Source organism: Equus quagga, chromosome 11 (assembly GCF_021613505.1).
Source record: "Equus quagga isolate Etosha38 chromosome 11, UCLA_HA_Equagga_1.0, whole genome shotgun sequence".
Classification (NCBI taxonomy): Eukaryota; Metazoa; Chordata; class Mammalia; order Perissodactyla; family Equidae; genus Equus; species Equus quagga.
In genome coordinates, this window is record NC_060277.1 from 555,798 (window position 1) to 570,334 (window position 14,537).

At 44.5% G+C, this 14,537-nt stretch overlaps 1 protein-coding gene across 6 annotated transcripts in view; it reads right to left on the reverse strand.

Moving 5' to 3' along the window:
• Positions 1–942: 942 nt before the first annotated feature.
• ARFGEF3 (ARFGEF family member 3) overlaps positions 943–14,537 on the reverse strand; it is a 146,332-nt gene continuing 132,737 nt past the window's right edge. For 5 of the 6 annotated variants that reach the window (XM_046675961.1, XM_046675959.1, XM_046675958.1 and 2 more), the window contains 2 exons: positions 9,205–10,423; positions 943–7,866 (listed from right to left, as the gene is read on the reverse strand). In XM_046675961.1, the coding sequence (XP_046531917.1) occupies positions 7,675–7,866; positions 9,205–10,423 (1,411 nt within the window). In that variant the 3' untranslated portion in view covers positions 943–7,674. Of the gene's footprint in view, positions 7,867–9,204; positions 10,424–11,151; positions 11,261–14,537 lie in introns of those variants that run through there. The other variant, XM_046675962.1, reaches the window with a different exon arrangement.

Consider the following 14,537-nt stretch of genomic DNA (forward strand, 5'->3'; position numbering starts at 1 on the left):
CAAAACTACAATGAGGTCACCTCATTCCGGTCAGAATGGCTATAATTAACAAGACAGGAAACAATTGTTGGAGAGGATGTGGAGAAGGGAACCCTAGCACACTGCTGGTGGGAGTGCAAACTGTTGCAGCCACTATGGAAAGCAGTATGGAGTATCCTCAGAAAATTAAGAATAGATCTACCATATGACCCAGCTATCCCACTGCTGGGTATTTATCCAAAGAACTTGAAAACACAAACGCATAAAGATACATGCACCCCTATGTTCATTGCAGCGTTATTCACAATAGCCAAGACTTGGAAGCAACCTAGGTGCCCATCAAGGGATGAATGGATAAAGAAGATGTGGTATTTATACACAATGGAATACTGCTCAGCCATAAGAAATGATGAAATCTGGCCATTTGTGACAACATGGATGGACCTTGAGGGTGTATGATGAGTGAAGTAAGTCAGAGGGAAAAAGTCAAATACCATACGATCTCACTCATAAGTAGAAGATAAAAGCAATGACAAACAAACACATAGCAATGGAGATTGGATTGCTGGTTACCAGAGGGGAAGAGGGGAGCGGGAGGGCAATAGTGGTGCTTAGGCACATGTGAGGGGATGGACTATAATTAGTCTTTGGGTGGTGAACATGATGTAATCTACACAGAATTCAAAATATATTATGATGTACATCTGAAAGCTATATAATGTTATAATGCAATGTTACTGCAATTAAAAAAAAAGGACACAATGGCGTGTGCATGTATATATTTCTTCAAGTGTATTTTCTAGGCATGACCAAATGGTCAGCAGTGACTGTCTCACATGATGAAATGCCTGGAGAGGAACCTAGTTCTTTTGGCAGAATTCTGTAAACAAAAGATATTTATATAAATTATTTTGATACATTTATTCCGTAAAGAAAACTGTCTCACATATGAGATTTTTTAATGCATCTGAATCTTTATTCTACAACACAAGCAACATAAATACAATATCTTTTAAAATATTTTCTCTTTAGAATTTTCATTTTCACTTCGGATAAAATGTACACAAAATATGCTTGCAAGCTTGCTTACAGGGACCTGTTAAACAACAGACAGACGGATTGTATCAAATCAAACAGTCATATCAAGATACAAAGAAGGGTGGTTTCCTGTGTTTTTTAAAAAATAAATGTGACCAAACTGACTAAATAAGGCAAAACAAAAATTGTACTTCCTTGACCAGTCTTTGGAGCAAAGGAAATGCTCTGAGGCTCCTGGTGAACGGGTTGCAAGGATGAATTTTGCGTTCTACAGATAAAATGGCAAACTGACTCAAATCTTTATGGCTATACCAAGCTTCGCTTATTTATAATTTTCAATGAAAACAAGTTGATTCTTTGGCATAAACAAGACAGGATAAAGGACCCTCACCACCACTGGCTTTAATGTTTAGAGTGGGAGACGGGGGTAGGGGAACTGTTCATAACGTGATTTAAGCTTATTCCTCTTCGAGAAGCAGGAAAATAATCTTGAATAATAGTCCTTTGGCTTCATTAGGGCCACAAACCTCTTATTCTTAGCTCCCTTCTTCCCAATCCCCTGACACAAAACCACCCAGCCCTTCCTTTCCCAGGAACGTCCTCTGGCTCCCATCAGCCACACCGATATCCCACCACGTGGCTGGAACTCAAGTGAAACCAAACATAGTAAAGCATTAATCTTTGTCCAGTTTTGCCTATTGAGTGGGAAACCGATTTTTATTAGAGAGGACCACTTCCGAAAAGAATCAGTTGGAATGTACAGGGAGGAGCAGAGAGCAGCTTGCACGTAATCACAAGGTAGTGTGGATGCCACCGGAGGCTGGAGTGTCAGGGGTTTGAGCTCCCCACTTAAAGAGGAAACATAACATTATACATGTTGGTTCAAAAGACTGACTTTTAGATTCCCCCGCCCCTTTCTGGCACCAGTTGGTAAAACAAATTCAAAATAAATTATTCCTAGAGATTAATTTTTAAAACTTAATTAAAAATCAGTTATTATTAAAAGAACACAATTTGCAAAAATGATTCTGGGAAACAAGCGAAATAAAAAAGCTTCAATTATTTCCTCTACAGAGGCAAGGACTTGAATCCTTGATATGATTAACACTTCGATGCGCTTTCTAATTCTAGTAAACATAGTCATTACTTTCTACTCATACAGCAATCTAAAGTAATTTAAATGACATCAGGGTATTTAAACATAAGTCTTTAGAGAAACTTTATTAGATCAATAAGAATTGTGTGTAATTAATACAGTTTATATGGTGATGATTTTAAGGTATATAATTTCTCTTGAATTATTCCCTCTCAATGATCCTTATGTTTTTAATGGAAAAAGTTTCTGAAGCTAATTAATTGAACAAAGTGTTAAGAGCTAAACTAAGACCCCATCCATATTTGAGTTAATGTGACTTCACTGTATTCCCAGAGCATATTCATAACTTCTACGTTTTTCCCATGATTTGGAAGATGAGATCATGAACATTGTCTCCACTGTGCAGGCACACGCACAAACAAAACACATTTACCAAAAAGCTCTTAAAACAGGCACGTGTACTGCTCAAAAGGGGGTTGGTTCAGTTTGCAAATTTCCATAAAGCCATTTGGTAGGTTCCTTAGAGATAAATAAGATATTAAAATATTAATTTATACCAAGCAGCTAAGGGATGGATGATGGTGCATTCAGCAGGGATATCGTCTCTTGACGTGCTGATATTCTAATGACTAAGGAGGGATGCAAAACGACTGGCCAGTGAGCCACTGCGCAAACACCTCTGGAAGCCAGAAGCCAAGGCTGTAGCGGAGTCAACATGGGAACATCCCATTACAGATGCACGGACAGAAGGAACTCAAACGCGACATACTTAAGTCAAATCACCTCAGGACAAGTCAAAGGGTCAGTGTAATACCAATGATCATCCATAGAATCAGCGTTTCTAGACACAAAGACCAGAAGCTCAGACCCATCTCACTGTCCACAGAACTTATACATTCATAGTCTTCCAGCTTGTAAACACCAGTCGCTGGGCTAAGAAACCTGGGCAGACTAAGCAGGAACGCTGCAGGGCTCCAGTCCCAGGGTGTCTGCCAAGGTTTGGTCCAGTTCTCCGCTAGTGCTTGTTGTCAGGCTGACCTCAAAGGCCGTAGCTGGAGGTGCTTTCAAGGCAGTGGTTCTCCACATGTGGTCCCCAGACCAGCAGCCCCATCCACACCCGGGGACTGGTTAGAGATGCAAATTTCCAGACCTAGTGAATCGGAAACCCTGGGCGTGGGTGAGCCCTCCAGGTGATTCTGATGTTTGCTAAAGTTTAAGAACCACTATTCTAAAGTCCAAAGACACTGGACAACCCCTACTTGACTCTGCAGGGTAGGGAGTAACGGTACAAACACTCAGGGTGGTTGGAAAGGCTGGAAGACCCATCACCAGATAGGACTCACCAGCAGCTGACTGCAGCTTGTCACCAAGGCGGTCGGTCAGTCTCTCCTCCCTGGACCCTTGCATTATCCCTCAGCGGTAGAGGGAAAGGTTTTGCGGCGTGCTAGTGGTGTGGTGGTGGGTTTTCTTCAGTTAATAAGTGGTGCCGCTGTTTGAGGATGCTGAGCACTGTTTTCAACTGAGTTTCTCCTAGACTATCCCAAGGGGTGACTTTTCTTTTTTGGTCTATCTTCCCTGAAGTAATAATTGTGTTTTGGAAATCTAAATGGTGTCCTAGTCCAAAACTTTGTTATCTCCACATAAAATACAAACATTACAACACAAGCAGAAGAAGAGGGTCTCACAGACAGTTTTCTAGACTGTTCCACTAATGAAGGAGAACACATTTCTTTTTTTGATGAGGCATAATTATAATTTTTTACCAGTTTCATAAATCTTACCAATAAGCAGCTCATATTTCCAATAAAAAGTGCTTAAAAGTAGTCTCGCTTTCTGAAGGCCACACTAGATCTCACGGGGCTCACTGAGGTGGTCCCCAGCATGTGAGTCCTGTTGTCCACGTGATGCAGCACGTGGCTGGTCCTCTACCTGACTCCTCGTCTGCACAGCAGCAGAACTCTGAGGAGGTCTCATGACACGGGGCACCGTGGGTTCCGACCCGATGCCCTCAGTACCTGGGCCTTTAAGCACTCTCGCCCCACCAGTGGCATCCTCTTCCGACCAGGGCCTTCGGCATACCCTTGCATTCTGACTGCCTGCAAACCTAGTGTTACCCACTCCCAGGAGCAAGTGGAGGCACTGTGGCTACAGGGCACTTCATTCTGAGCAACTGGACGGGAACTGAAAGGTTTCCAAATTGTGCATGTCCTTCTGACACAGACTGGTTCTTGGCATAACAGCTGGTCACGAATAACATTATTCCTTCATTTCCACCTAACTTAGTGAGTTTTCTAAATTCTACTGAGGCTCTGCCTTAAGATTAAAATTTAGATTTTGTTTCCTTTATTTTCAAACAGACAAAAAATATTATGTTATATATGATCTTTCTGTGTATAAACACTACCTTTTTCTTATTCTTTTTTTAACTCTATTTTTAAAATATCCATTACATTATAGATCTGGGATATCAAGCAATTTCCACTTATTTTAACTTTCCAATTCCTCAGAACACTAGCGTGTGTGCACTAGTAGGTGAAGCAGAGCGAGCAGGCCTTCGAAATGCAGGAGTGCCGCTTGTGCAACCAACTTTGCCATTTACTGGTTATCTCTGGCAAGTTTCTTAAACTTTCTAAGTCCTCATCTGAAAAAATGAGGCAAACAGGACCTGCTTCACAAGGTGTCATTGTGAGAATTAAACAGGACAACGTGGGTGAAGTCCAGTCACAGTGGCACTCAACAAACTCCACTCTCCTGCCGGCTGCACCCTCCTGCTGTTGTGGCTCCAGCAAAGGTCTTCATGCTGTTCTGTCTGATGGGACTGATGCTGAGGAAGGATAGGCTCCCACGTGGGCGATATTGTGATGTGTTTGGGGAAGTCAAGGGTCTCTGTTGCATAATTGTGTTACCTTCTTACAGTTAAGGCTGTTGATTGTACAAACCTCTCCTTAGACCAAGAAGCCTAATGATACCATACCAACAAGTTCCCTTCTAAAGGTACTCCTGAAGTATGTTAGCATTTTTTCACATTTGATGAAAATACTTCAATCAGAGCTGCTGTGTACGTTAGCTTCTGTCTTGGTCAGTCATTAAACAGCCTAAAAATGGTAAAAGGAGCTCTAGCTTTGCATCGATGGAGAAGGCTAGAAAACCACCACAAGGGAGGGATGACAAGAGGGTATAAAAGCTGGTCAGGAGACGCAAGCCCAGGCGCGAGCTGAGGAGCAGCGCACTAGCTCCCGTAAACCTGCGCCTGGAGGGCCCTCAGGCAGGAGGTCCTCCACCTTTGAGTTTGCAGCCCTTCTTTACCAAAGAAGGGGAGGGGCAAATGCCTGACAGAGGTGTGGGTCCAGAGCTCTGCACATCCTCCCCTGGTTTTACTCTCCGGACTTGGTCAGGCCAGCACTAGAGCAGAGTGTGGACACAGGGTGGGGCAGACCTGTTTTCATAAACCAGCCCTGGATGCCACAATGGAGACTGCGGGGGATGAATTCAGACTTCTGAACAATGAACTAACACGCTCTGGGACATGACATCCATAAACTGAGACTGGCTTCCTCTGAATTTTACACTTTATAAAAAGTTACTACATATAAACATTCTGTAATTACTCTGCTTTACTGAAGCTTTTTCCCCCTAGTAAATTTTGTATTATTGACGGGCTCACAAAGGAGAACTGAACCTCAGACAAACTGCAAAAAAACCCCAAACAACCAAGGTGCACTGCTTTTGTTAAATAAAAATGGATCTACCCAACTTTCAATTCTACTTACAATATATAAAAATTCAAAAGTATGGAACACAGCTCACTGCTATCCCAACAATTCAATGCTTGTTAAGATCAAATAGTCGATCTGTTTCTAAACCTGAATTATCATCGAATGAGCAAAAGCTGAAGGCAGGGCATTCTGTGGAGCTGGAAAGCGCCTTCTAAGTAATTCTGTAGTGACCCCTGCTTGGCACACCGGATGGTAAGGGTCTTGGCGACGGCCTAAGCAAGTCCGGGACCGTCTCCCTTGGAGCCTCGAAGGCTGTGGTACATTCTCAGGGAAGACAAAGTTTACAAACACCAGAACCGAATGAAGTTCTCAGTTTTAAATCCTTACTTCCATACTGAAGAGCTGATGCTTTATTTTTACAGGATGACATTCGATTACGGATGATTTTTAGGGGCTGGAAAAAGTCTACTGTACGTCTTAAGCAGCTAACTCTACTCTCGAGAACGTATGTGAGTGGGCTTGACTGAGGAGTTTCAATCATTACAGTAATTTAAGAAATATTAAGTATACTGTAAATAATAAGATAAAGCTTCCAAACTAATTTTCCAGTAATATTCAGGAAAAGAAACATCCACTTAAAACACTAGCCTGAATGAAAAGACCCCAAACACAGGGTAATTGACTCGCCAGGCAGGAGAACCATGCTAAAGTGAAAACGTACTCTGCTAAACTTCACACTGTGCCCCTCTTCCTCAGTTTATTTTCTTCTGAGACCAGAGCTTGTGTAACGGACACCACAACGTCCTGTGACTGTTGTATACACTTTTAGGTTTAAAATGATTTCCTCATGATCTGCTTCCCCACCCTCCCCTGAGAAGTCTGCTCACTGGATGGAGAACTGAGTTCCTTTCCTCCATGGGTGTCCACATAAAATAAGTTGCATTTCAATGTTTTGTTTTCTTAATGACCAAATGCACCTATGTTCAGATAACTGGAGCATAGAAATGTCTGTGCGACAAAGACTAAGGCACCTTTCTTTCTTTCTCTTTCCCTTTTTGTCTTGGGAGCAAAAGCAAAGACTCATGGGACAGTCAAGGTGGCCAGTCCCTTTAGGCCTCATGACGACACCACCACTGGGTACTGTGTGTCAGAGGCTGTCGTGCTACAGACTTAAACCCTGCCAGGAAAGAATTCTCTTCCTCCAGAAACAGGGAAATAAGGCACAACAGTACCTTACTGAAGAGGTGGGTGCCTACTAACCAGAAGGTCCTGACAACTTAGGAACAATTTGGAATGTTCTGGAATATTTCAGAGTAAGTCATCCCTCTCTTGATTATGACACCCAAGAACATATTTTTCCAGCTGTTTTCTTCCCTGCCAAACACATAATCATAACATAAATCTTCCTCCAATTAATAATGTCTGGTACAGGATGTGTGAGTGTATGTCAGCCTGACTTACCAGTAGGCATTTCTTTAACAATTGCATTATTTTTTAAAAAAATGATCGATCAATGGATCAATGTAGTGTTTTCAAAGGAGTGGTCCTTGAAAGTGATCCTTTTTGGGATAACATTGCAGGCAAAAGCACTGGGAAATAAACTTGAAGATTTAGAAATGTGTCAAGGAATGCAGACTCTTCTGAAATAATGTGCAAAATCAGAGTATCACTGTGTCATCTAGACACGACCTTAGTACCCGGAACAGCCCTGGCACTGATGAGCCAGGAGCTGCTGGTTGTCCTGAGGCACTGGTTCTGGTGGGAAATACTACCAGCTGGACTGGCAGGCACACTCTATCCTCGAACCCTTGCTACTGCCTTCCTTGGGATCAGAACGTGAGTCTTCTACACAATGATGTCGTAGACACGGCCCACTCTGCCGAGCCACTCTCTCACAGCCTGGCGGACTCTGATGTCCGTCACGTGGCAGGTCAGCTGGCTGATGCACGGGAACACTGCTGGCTGGAGGGCCATGAAGGTCTGGTCTGGGAGGGTCTGAATCTGATTGAGAACTGTTAGCACCATGTTGGTCCACGCCTAAGAGAGAGAGGTAAGAGAATTAGCAGCTTTCTCCAGGGGACTTGGCTGAACTCTCGGGGGTAGCTAAGCCCTCTCCATCTGCAAATGAGTTTTCTCAGGCTTCAGGCTGCAATAAATTAGTCTTTATTAATTTAATGTGCATATAATAAATTGTCATTTTAAGTTCATATATATAAGGAATAGCAGAGACTCATTTAACATTAGGAATACCTTATTTTCAGTTTTCACAAACTACAAAAATCTTATTTATTCCTCAGATATTTAAAGACTCTCTTGCCTTCTCAGAATGAAATTTCCACAGGCCATATGACACTTTAAATCATCAGTCCCTATAATGCCAAGAAAACTTGGAATAGGTCTACGTTAATTTAGGATAACTTTTAAAATCATAAGGAAACCTCCAAGAGATGAAAAGGCAACTAAAGTATGTTATTTGTCAAGAAGCCCAGCTTTTAAAGAACAGCCATGCATCCCAGTTTGACTACTCTCACCGATCTAGTCTAGTCTTCTGCAGATTCTGAATTACGAAGTTCAGTTCTATGCTGAAGATAATCAAAGGAAAATAAGGTATCTTGCAAAATTCATACTAATTGAAATTTATGTTCATTCTAAGAATATACTCCTGTGTAGGTTCACAGAATCCTAGGGCCCAAGATCTCCTAACTCACTATGCCGCAACAGGGGTCTACAATTGAAGATAAACATCCAGATTATTTTTAAAGGGCTCTTCACGACTCTAGGTCCCTCTTTGCCATCTCATTTCTTCTCAAACTGAACAAAACAGTACCAACACTGTTTTCTTCTCAAACTCATTTTTGATGTAGCACAGAATTACAAATATTAACTATATGAAGGAACAGAAACACTCAAAGCCCTCAGAAGAACGACAATTTGTATGCGCTTGGGATGGGTTAGAAAACTTGAGATGAAACAGTTCACGGTACCACACAGGACATGCAGCTGGCCACCTTTGTTTAGCAATTCTCCATAACTGAAGAACTCCTCCAGTGCTGGCTTCAAGTGACAAACTCAGGACTCACTGACAGTTAAAGTCCATCCCTTTCAAAAGCTTTAGCTTCATCTTATTTATACAGATGGGTTCCTAACTCTCAAAATATGTCATGACCTATGAACCCCATTCCTGAAACTGTGTGAGAATAGCATTTCCGTTTTGCACTGACCTGCTGACACACGGACGCTGGTCTTGCCCAGGTGGCCCTCTGACCTGGGAGGTAAATCAGGCTCACCCCTCCTGGTGGGGACACATCTGCTACTGGAACCCCCGCTCCCCTGCCCATGCCACCTGCGCCCGGCTCTCCCGCTGGCGGCACCCACCTGGATCTGCGCCTCAGCGTCCCTTGCGGAGATGCTCAGGGAGCTGCCGGTGGAGCCGGAGCGCGGCCTCCTCTCCTGTCGCAGCAGCTCGGGGCCCGCGCTGACGGAGTGGCGCATGTGACCCTGGTCTATCAGGTGCTGGGGCCGCTGTAGCAGGGGGGAGTCGGGGCCCCTGGGGCCCAGGGCCTCCGCCTTCTTCTCCACCTTGGCCTCTCTAGGGAACGGCGGCAGGTTATGCTGCTGCTTCCTCCGTTTGTACTCGGCCATCAGCTTTGAGATGGTCTTGTCAGCTGCCATGGTGCAGATCCTGTTGCCCGCGCTCTCCCACCACTCCTTCTTCCTGCTGGCATCCTTCTTCTCCCCCTTGGGACTCGGGGGTGGCGGCAGCTCCCCACTGGCCCCCCTCAGGCTCAGGGACCCACCCGTGTGATCCCGTGTCTGACTCCGGTCATCCTCAGAGGGGGTATCTTTCCCCGAGAACCCCCCGGTTGACGGGGTTGATGACTCGGACGGGAAGGAGGGGAGGGTAAAGGACAGGTCGCTCTTGAAGGGAGGAGCCTCCTCCATGCTGTTCTCCAGGTCCAGGTGCATCTGGATATAGTTGTTGCACAATTCCATGCACAGCTTGTGCAGCCGCTTGACCAGCCATGCCCAGTCTGCATTGCTGATGGGCTGGACGCTCAGGGAGGGCATCCGAGCCCTCCACTGCCTCTTCTCCTTGCCTCTTGGGGGGCTCACCTGGGCAGTCTCCTCAAAGATGTCTTCATCTTCTGATGAACACTGCTGGGAAGAGTCTGTGCTTCTCTCGTCATCTTCAAAAAGAACCTTCTTCACTTGCTCGGCAGTGATGGCTTCTTGATTGGTGAGGATAGCGCAGACCAGTGCGTGGAAGTAGATGTTAAAACTCATGGCAGACTGGCGGTACAGGTTGGCAGCACCCCCAATGCCAGACACTTTCTTCAGCAGGCACTTTAGCCCAGGGCTGGTGTCGAACTCTCTGGCCGTCCGGTATGAATCCAGCAGCAGGTCAAATATGACCGCCAGGTTCTGCATGGAGATGTACCTGAGGAAGCCGGCCAGCTTGGCTTCGGGCAGTTGGATGGTCTTCTCCTCTCCAGGAGATGGGCGTTTGACAAACTCTTCCAACAAGATATCATATAAGTTCTGCAGCAACACCTGGTGAGACAGGAGGCTCACCACGATCTCCCTGAAAGAAACACTATAAGCAAAGAGAGGGCTGGTTAGGAGCTGCCGGCCTCACACGAGTCACTGTAAAGCCATCCGGACATCACACATTTCAGACGACACACGCAAAATAACAAGGTGAACTACTTGTATTTTAATGTCTTTCTTAAAAAAGGGCAAGCTTCCCGGGGCATCACATGGTAACCATGACAATTAATGGAATTCCAGATACTTTATGGAATTAACGTAAGTTATGACACTGAATTAATTATCAACAAGCCTCAGAAAACAAACACAACAGTTTCACAAAATATTTTTAATGTGCCATCGTCCCCCCCTTATCTGCAGTTTTGGCTACCCACCACAACCTGAGGCCCGAAAATATTAAACGGAAAATTCCAGAAATAACTCATGAGTCTTACATTGTATGACATTCTGAGTAGTGTGATGAAATCTCGTGCCCTCTGCCTGGGACCTGGATCGCCTGTTTGTCCAGCATATCCATGCTGTAATGCTACTGTGTGTATCACTCAGTAGCAGTGTCGGTTATCAGATCGAATGTCAAGTATGGCAGTGCTTGTGTTTAAGAAACCCTTATTTTACTTAATAATAGCCCCAAAGTGCAAGAGTACTGATGCTGGAAATTCGGATATGCCAAAGAGAAGCTACTGTTAATCTCTTACTGTGCCTAGTTTATAAACTAAACTTTATCACAGGTATGTATGCATAGGAAAGAACATATTACGTGTAGGGCTCAGTACTATCCAGGTTGCAGGCATCCACAGGAGGTCCTGGAACGTGTCCCGTGTGGATAAGGGGGAGCTACCGTAGCACCATTATGGGATGTGACACATCTTATTTTCTTTCATAGCTATGAGTAATAAAACACAGCAAATGAAGAAAGCAACAATTTTTGTTGAGTTATATTAATTTTAGTTGGCCTTTTCCCTATCCTTTGCCAACTTTTCTTAAACCCAAAGTTTTCAGAATCTTATTGAAGTCTGGCTTTGCAGGAACCAAACCAGTTTTCCAGGATTAAATGTAAATGCTTTATGCACATGTCTGTAAAAACCTGAGTGCCTCCAGCATGGGAGACAGAGCAGAGCCAACACCAAGAAGGGGTAGTAACATCAGAGGTATTAGGAGGCTAACATTTTCAAGGAAAGAAACTGATAATGTAATTCACAGCCTTCTGAAACAAACTTAGGAAAGAGTACGATGTTCGCTCAGCACATGTGAATCCCTCTGCACCCTTCCCGCCCATGTAGTCTGGATGCTCATCCGTATCCACTGAGATGCCCCTGGGGTAGCTGTGTGGGATGGGGAGCAGGGAGAGGGCATACCCCCCGGACATCTGGCCCGGTCACGACAACCTCACGCTCTTCCTGCCTGGGCACAGGGGAGAAGGCAGCATCAGAGAGGAGGGCTCCAACACTTGGTGGTTTGGCCCTGTTTGTTTGGATTCTTCTACTAAGAAAACAATTTCAATCCCAGGTACTACATTCATGGACATTTTGATTCACCATGTGGTTTTGGGTTTATGGTTTCATGCTCTTTCCACTGCTCTTAGAATTTCATGAAAATAGTTAGAATTCCCATAACTGACAATTACAAAATTATGACAACTCTTATTAACAATATTGATTTCAAAGGTCCAATCATTAATAATTTTTTCCTTTATTATCACATGTCCTAGCTATAACCTTGAATTCAAAAATTATTTTATAACTAGCAGAAAAGAACAAAAAATCCTCCCAAGTCTGTTTAATGGCTGATCTTGCTCCCTGTGCAGTGGTACAGTGAGAGAAAACACAGCCCACTCAGCAATGGGATGCTCTAGCAACACCTGATGAAAGGGCTGATGCAAAGCCACGTCTGAATTATCTTTTTCTTTTGCTGAGGAAGATTCACCCTGAGCTAACATCTGTGCCAAGCTTCCTCTATTTTTCAGCATGTGGGCCTCCAGCACAGCATGGCTGCCAACAGAGTGGAGTAGGTCCATGCCCAGAACTGAAGCCAGGCTGCTGAAGTGGAGTGTGCCAAGCTTAACCACTAGGCCCCCGGGGCTGGTCCCGTGTCTGCATTATCTCTGTCAACAAGACATTCCCTTTGATGTTTTAGGATATAAAATTGCTAACTGCGTGTGTAGGAAAGGACAGAAAATCCCCTTGACTTCAGGTTCAAGCTAAAGATGATGCAGCAACTAGAAAACAAAGAAGGGAAGAAGCAGCAACACTGAAGAGATGAAAATTTCAGAAAGATACCGACAGGGTGAAATCACTGTTTACAGACGTGCAACTCAGCCCTCTGTGCTGGCAGGGTACAGGAAAGACTGGGAACACACTTTTCACTTTGCTGTACCCTGTGTCCCAACCTTTTTCTCAGCACAGCCTGCAAGGGGCCTGGGACGCAGTGGACTCACACCACCCACTCCTCGCCAGACGCAGAATGCAAAGGGGAGCAGGCATCCACATTGGCTGCTGGAGAGTTCACTGCAGAACAGGCACCGACTGAAGACACGCCCATGTCAGCTGCACCAGAGACAAACAGATGCACGGTTTAAAGTGCATCTTAAAGCTCCAAGCAAGGTCATGTGGACTGTGTAAAGCTTGGGGCCATCCATGTCAAAGCCATTCATCTAAACGCAGCAGTCTGGGTTAATCTAGGCCTGGTTTCCCAGGGGTGACTTCAATGGGGCCTCTGAGGATGCACCTGACAGGCGCACATGCAAACTTTTCTTACGTCTAACTCACCTCCCACCACATCCTGTGCTAAGTTAAGAATTGCCACCATAATGACTCAAATCCAAGAATGCAAAATACAAAGTTTGGCAAAGAGCCCTAAAGAATGTCAGGGAATATTTTCTGGCTCCGTGGCCAGTGGGCTCTGCTATGGAGTACGCTCTTCCTGTTTTACTGAATTTCATCGAGGGGGTAACTGTCTAATAGTACTAAGTAAACTGATGCACCATGTTGATAAATTTTTAACTATTAACCCTTTAAAAGCTTTAAACCAATAGCATTGGCGTGGCAGGCAATCCTCGTCCGTTTTATTTATACTGTGAATTCAGCCTGCTCTTCCACTTCCTTCCTACTTTTACTTCAAAAAATATTCCAGCAAGAAAAATTGGCCAAAAGGAAACTAGAAATATAAGGAAGCAGGCAGGGAAAGAACAGAAATTCTGAAACAGATCAACGCTCGAAGATGTGAAAAGGAGCCACCACCTTTGGTACATAAGCGACCATCACTTGGAAACCAGGCTCCAGTGGGGGAGGTGGGGCCAGATTTGGGAGGAGCCCTGGGAATGTCGGTGAAGTCCTGTCTCTGAACCTCAGCAGCAGGTTCACAGCTGTTCTAGTTCCTACTCATGCTTCATAATTTTTTTTCTTTATATTTCACACACTTGGCTAAAAAATTAGTACCTGGAAATTTCACCTAAATGATTGTTTTAATCAAACTGCTATACTGACTGGCTAACTTTTGGAAAAATCACCCTCTTTCTTTCTAAAAAGGAAATGGTAAAGGACACAGGCGTTGTGCTCAGTCAGACCCGGTTTTGATTCCAGCTCTGCCACTTTGCAGTTGCGCGTCCCCTGAATAAGCAGCCCAGCCTCTGTGAGTGTTTCCTCGCGAACAAGATGGAAGCCAGAATGTCTGTCTGCAGTTACCACCATGACCACCAGTGCGTCCCAAGTTCCAGGTGGGAAATTTCAGCTACTGCCTGCCTTCATCTCCAACTCCAGGACGACAGTGTCTAGGCAGGTGACAGAATTCAAGGAGGGCAAGTTTTCTGTGGCAGGCACAGCTCCTCTGTCTCCTGACCACTGTATTGCTCACGAGAAGTTGATGCGTTTCTCACCAAAACACTATGACTCATGCCTCAAACTACAATTATTTTTTTAAAAAAGATTATAATATGTATCATGCTATAGACACACTGAGTTGTGTCCCCTCAAAATTTCTAACCCCCAGGACCTCAGAATGTGGCTGTATTTGGAGCCAGGGTCTTTAAAGAGGAGATTAAGTTAAAATGCAGTCACGTGTCTGGGCTCTAATCCAACACGACCAGGATCCTTCAAAGAGGAAGAGGTTAGGACACACAGGGACAAAGGGAAGAACATGTGAAGACACAGGGAGAAGAGACCCAG